Raw genomic sequence first — 5,976 nt, forward strand, 5'->3', positions numbered from 1 at the left:
TTCACACTTGTATTACACCTCCCGCTCTACTGGATAATTCTAGCAAATAGTAATTACAACGTTCGAACAGACAAGTACAGATAAATAATCATTGTTTTTTTGTTTATTATACTTATAAAAAAATCGGGGCACATCGGCGGCATAACTGCCAATTCCAATGTCAAAAAAAAGTCAAATAATGGCCGATATTGGCTCTAATTATCATCTCTGTATACAAGAGAGTTCAAGAAGACTGAAGACAACAATCTTGATCAGCCAGTTTGTTCCAGTTTTGAATGACATGGGGTGTGTTCTGTTGTAGTTTCAGCGAAAGTGAAAATATCAGACTGAGAGACTGAGTTTGTAAAATGGAAGCTATAAACCTGGCTTTAAGAAACATTGCGGGGACCTACTTAAAGCAGAAGACTACAGACTGCAGTCTTCATGGGCAGAAACTTCTATTCTTCTGTGAACATGACAAAGAGCTTCTTTGTGTCGTCTGTCAGACTTCAAAAAATCACAAAAATCACCCAGTCTGTCCAGTGGAAGAGGCTGTACTAGAACTGAAGGTATTCTATTTTGAATATAACGTATTTCATGTTTTCAAGACAATCAATTATGAGTAAAATATCTCTGTGTAAAACATTCAGATCTGACGGCAGCTGTGGTATGAGGTCTTGTAAATACAGTCAGTCTGGCCTCCACTTCCACTCGCAAAGGCAGCAACAGGAACAAACCTGCTGATCAGGCAAAAGCAGGAAGAGGCAGCACTGTATCTGAAAGTGTGTTTACAACCATTAAAACATCACATATTTTAGACTTTCAGTGTCGGGCTTTATGAATAAAACGCAAGCATGGTTACTCTTGATTGACAGTTGTGCTTGGGGGCCTTTTACAGAGAATATGGCTCTGAACATGAACACTGAAATATGCAGAGCCATTTTAGAAATATGTAGCAATGATGTGTCAAATTAGAAGTACTGACAGAACAAATGGAGATATCACACATGACCTTTAATATAATAAAGCGAAATACTCCGTTATTTGCTTGGGGAGAGAACTGAGCAACAACCAGGAAGTACAGAAATCCACAATGACTGGTGGAGACAAGAGCTATACATATGCGCAAAAAAATCTTGTACCAATAAGTCAAATCAATTTTATAAGTGCTTTGACATTTCTTACAGTCTACTATAAAATATATGAAATTACAACACAGCAATAGCTATTTTTTAATCCTATATGTTGTATAATTTGACTGGTTTAATTGTTTTGAAAATGCATCACATAACATTTTATGCTGTGTTATAAGTATGTTTCACTAATCTTTACTTAATTTGTAGCAGGGCTATTTTCCTGACTGCGTTTCCAGTGTTCTTAATGAGCTGTACTGACCTTCACTTGCAAGAAGGGAGATTACTGTGCCATTTGTGTCTTTCTGTAAGTGATAACTGATTCTTTTAACGCCAGGAGGAACTCAAGCCTGCACTTAATCTTATTAAAGAAAAACTGAAGAGGTTTTCTGAGGTTGAACAAGAATGTAAGGAAACAGCAGAACACATCAAGGTAAGGAAAGCAATTACGAATACAGGTATACAAAAATACAAAAAAAATTGTTTTTGTTTTATGTTCTTTTTGACAGGCATAACAAACACACTGGCTGCCACACTTAAATAACGAAACATAGTTACACTATTCAGGTCTAAAATAGTGTGTTTGAATTGCAGAGTCAGGCCCAGCACACAGAGAGGCAGATAAAGGCAGAGTTTGAGAAGCTCCACCAGTTCCTGCGAGAGGAAGAGGAGGTCAGACTAGCTGTACTGAGGGTGGAAGATGAGCAGAAGAGTCGGATCATGAAGGAGAAGATAGAAAACATCACAAGACAAATCTCCACTCTTTCTGACAAAATCACAGCTATAGAGAGGGTCATGGACACTGAAGACACCTCCGTTTTACAGGTAGGAGCTTGATTTATTTTAATTCAATATGCTGGTTTGTGGTTTTTCACAATATTTGGCCGTGTTCCCTTATTCTGCACCAATGCAGCAGTAGCCTACTGTGAGTGTCAAACTCAGAGTGCAGGTGTTCAAAGAGATGCATCGGCTCATTTTAAAATGTCATCACAAATTTTTTTTTTATATTTTTGAATTTTGTAAAAAATTGGTGTCACCAGAAAGTCAATAGAAAACATCACCACTGCAGAGTAGGACATGTCCTGTATAATTTACAGAAGGCCTCATTTCCCCCACATAATTGTCTTTCACCATTGTGTCCTCTATAATAGCAGTGACACTGCACACTACATGCAGGTAACTGCTGCAAAGTTCAAGACAGATGGATGAAACTGCCTGTTCACTCTCTAGATTTGCAGTGAGTTGATTCGGAGTTGATGAGCAATCTTCCAGCCACATGGTAGCAAAATTAATGGTCAACAAAACCTGCCCAGCATTTTTATACACAACCGTGAGAATGCTGGGATGTTCACTGCTTAATTATCTCAGGAGTCACACCTGTGTGGAAGCTCCTGCTTTCAATATTCTTTGCATCCTTCATTTATTCAAGCGTTTCCTTTATCTTGACGGTTACCTGTACATTACAGTACCTTCATTCGTATTTGCTTACTGTTAAAATTACATCACTTTTATTTGCCTGGCTCTTGTTTTTCACTTATTATAACATGTCTCTCCTAATGGTCTCTACTGAGTACGTTTATACATGTATACATCTTATTACAATTGTGCTGTTATGTGTTTTTCAGAGCTACAAGAACATCAAGGAAAGGTATGCAGACTCTGACCTATTTTCAAGTGTCTGTTTAAGTCTCTTTAAACCCTAAATCTGGGGCGACATAACTCTGGAGGTAAGAGCGGTTGTCTGGCAGTCGGAGGGTTGCCAATTTGATCCCCCGCCCTGGGTGTGTCGACGTGTCCCTGACCAAGACACCTAACCCCCAATTGCTCCTGAAGAGCTGATTGGTACCTTTCATGGCAGCCTTTCACCGTTGGCGTGTGAGTGAATGGGTGAATGAGAGGCATCAATTGTAAAGCGCCTTGGATAAAAGCGCTATATAAATGCAGTCCATTTACCATTTAAAGCCTGAGTGACTCCTGCTTGTCATTACAGAGCCCAGTGCACACTGCAGGACCCAGAGCTGCTCTCAGGGGCACTGATAGATGTGGCCAAACACCTGGGCAACCTGAAGTTCAGAGTCTGGGAGAAGATGCTGAAGATGGTGCAGTACAGTGAGTATCTGGGGCAGCCGGTGAAATTATGTTTTTTCCATGTATTTAATGAACACACAGATCTGAAGAAACAAGCTGTATTCTGAAATGGTGCTAAAGATAAACAATACGGAGTCATTTTATGAAGTTTATGAAGTCTCAGTTTATGAAGGTCCCATGGGGTGCATTGCTCTTCTCTCAATTTGAAATTAGATCCCAGGCAAACACAGAATTAGCATTATATATAAAACCTAATTAATAATATGTTTTTTTAGCTGTGTGAATTGAATTTTGAAATGTGTTAGTTGATTTATTCATTTTCATATTCATTTCATGTTTAAAGTATGAATCACTTTAACTACAGTATATATGAATCTGAATAAAAACATGTTTTCAATGTACAAAAATGCCAAGTTACTCACACATACACAGCACTATAAGTCATTAAGACTTGCAAAATCTAGGCCTGCCATTAAAAGTAATGATATCAAAATTAGGCCAAGTTACAATAAACAATGTTTATATTTATCTTAGCTAAGACAAATTAAACATTTTTTATGTGATACTTTAATGTGACACTTAAAAGTTTGAATGCCCACATTCCCTTCAAATGGTAATATGAAATAATGCAGGGCCAAGTTACTTAAATAATTTAGGTGGTCCTGTGGGTAGCACTGTCGCCTCACAGCAGGAAGGTTCTGGGTTCGAATCTCTGCTTGGAGTTTGCATGTTCTTCATCGCGTCCGTGTGGGTTTCCTCCCCTAGTCCAAACACATGCAGGTAGGCCGATTGGAGACCATAAATTTCCCATAAGTGTGAGTGAATGGTGTGTCCCCCCTGCGATAGATTGGTAGCCTGACCAGGGTGTATTCCTGCCTCTTGACCAATGCATGCTGGGATAGGCTCCAGCAACTCTCGCGACCCTGCTCAGGATAAGCAGGTGTAGATAATGGATGGATGGATAGGTAGCAGCATTGCCTTGGAATACAGCTTAATTTGTGTGAGCTAAAATGACCAATATTGTTTCATGTAACTTGGTGCAATTTTGATACCAATACTCCTAATGATAGGTATAGATTTGAATGATGACTTATAGACAGTGCTTTGTATGTGAGTATCTGGGCATTTTTTGTATGTTGAAAGTGTGTTTTTCTTCAGATATCATTTCTTTTGTACTGTGTTTGTTATGAGTTAGTGATAATAGTAATTCATGTAAATGTTGGTTGAGAGACATGCATACACATACACATGCATTTAAACACACATTCTAGCTGACAGAAATGCATATGGATTCAATCATTTTCCCTTTAAAATGAATGACAAATAAATGAAAGTGTATTTCATATTTTTCAATGGAAGCGTTTGTAATGGGCTATTGTACATAACTTACAATTTTTTGTATGTCGGTAGAGGATATATAGAGCTAGCTAACTTGAAAATTGAAAAAGTGGCGTTGCAGTGTAGTCATGGTAGCCTAGTTAAAAAGTATTGAACAGTAGATATGGCAGAGCGATGTACTTGACATTGTCACTTTTTAAGAAAATAGATATACATGCCGTGAAGAAGTTGTTATCCTGTATCAGTTTCTATACGACCGGTAACATTACCTACCGGACCGCAATGTAACACTGATAGGTAGCTAACATTACACTCAGTCAAAATACCGAAGGCGGAACTGTGTAAAGCGTGGGTATATTTATTCTGTAGTTGCATACATAATAATATAAATTACTTTCCCACAAAGATTATTGAGATGCAAAAATATAGTTTCAGTGTTTTATTTTTAGTTTGAGTGAGAGGTTTTTATGAGTCCGAGGTGGGGTTTGAACGCAGCCTGTCGCTCATCCAAAAGTGTCATAGGTAGATGTGCTCCCCGAGAAGTTACTAGTGAAGAATATATAGATAGATAGATAGATAGATATACTTTATTGAACCCCGTGGGGTAATTTGTCCTCTGCATTTTGACCCATCCTAGTTACTTAGGAGCAGTGGGCACCCACAGTGCAGCACCCAGGGACCAACTCCAGTTCTGAGGCCAGTGCCTTGGTCAAGGGCAACTGCAGGAGCGCACCTAACATGCATGTCTTTGAGTGTGGGAGGAAACCGGAGTACCCGGAGTAAACCCACGCGAACACGGGGAGAACATGCAAACTCCGCACAGAAAAGCCCCAAGCGGAGATTCGAACACATAACCTTCTTGCTGTGAGGTGACAGTGCTAACCACTGTGCCACCGTGTCTGCCTCTGATGCTGTTTTAAATGAGTGCACTTCTATATATGTCCAATAGGGAGACATATATTCTTTTTGGGCCTGGAGTATTTGGGATGATGTAATCAGGCAGGAAAAAGAAGGAAAAAACGCTAAATCCTCTAGGTTTGGGTGTTAGAAGGTACAGAAATGAAAGTTTTTAAGGGCTGAGAATTTGTGGTTATTGTGGTTATTTCTGTAGGGAGCCCTGCAAAGTGCCAAACTCTCAGTGCTGTATTTGTATGGGGCACGCTGCCCTGCCAAGGTGTGACTTAGCAGGATGGCATACCTGCCATCCAAAACCATAATTATTATTATTTGTATATTTCCTTTGTATGTGACCTGATCTAAATAGAGTATTTGAAATGTTTCTCTTTTCTCAGACTTTTAAATATCTTTCCTCTTGAAATTTCAGCTCCTGTGTTTCTGGACCCCAATACTGCATGCCCCTGGCTTTCTCTCTCTGATGATCTGACCACTGTGAGATTAGGTACAAAGCAGAAATATCCTGACAACCCAGAGAGGTTGA

The 5,976-nt window shown here is 39.2% G+C and overlaps 1 protein-coding gene across 1 annotated transcript; it reads left to right on the forward strand.

Moving 5' to 3' along the window:
- The first annotated feature begins 203 nt into the window (after positions 1-203).
- LOC135247574 (E3 ubiquitin-protein ligase TRIM35-like) lies at positions 204-5,950 on the forward strand. The gene is made up of 4 exons (XM_064321159.1): positions 204-548; positions 1,450-1,545; positions 1,707-3,221; positions 5,863-5,950. Exons 1-3 carry the CDS (start codon positions 348-350, stop codon positions 1,947-1,949), a joined length of 540 nt encoding a protein of 179 aa, XP_064177229.1. The 5' UTR covers positions 204-347; the 3' UTR covers positions 1,950-3,221; positions 5,863-5,950.
- The last annotated feature ends 26 nt before the right edge of the window (positions 5,951-5,976 follow it).

This window comes from Anguilla rostrata, chromosome 2, assembly GCF_018555375.3.
Source record: "Anguilla rostrata isolate EN2019 chromosome 2, ASM1855537v3, whole genome shotgun sequence".
Lineage (NCBI taxonomy): Eukaryota > Metazoa > Chordata > Actinopteri > Anguilliformes > Anguillidae > Anguilla > Anguilla rostrata.

Coding starts and splice junctions, on each gene's coding strand:
- LOC135247574 (XM_064321159.1), top strand. CDS start 348: ATGGAAGCTATAAACCTGGCTTTAAGAAACATTGCGGGGACCTACTTA. Junction 549..1,449: donor AGGCTGTACTAGAACTGAAG/GTATTCTATTTT, acceptor TTTTAACGCCAG/GAGGAACTCAAGCCTGCACT. Junction 1,546..1,706: donor AAACAGCAGAACACATCAAG/GTAAGGAAAGCA, acceptor TTTGAATTGCAG/AGTCAGGCCCAGCACACAGA.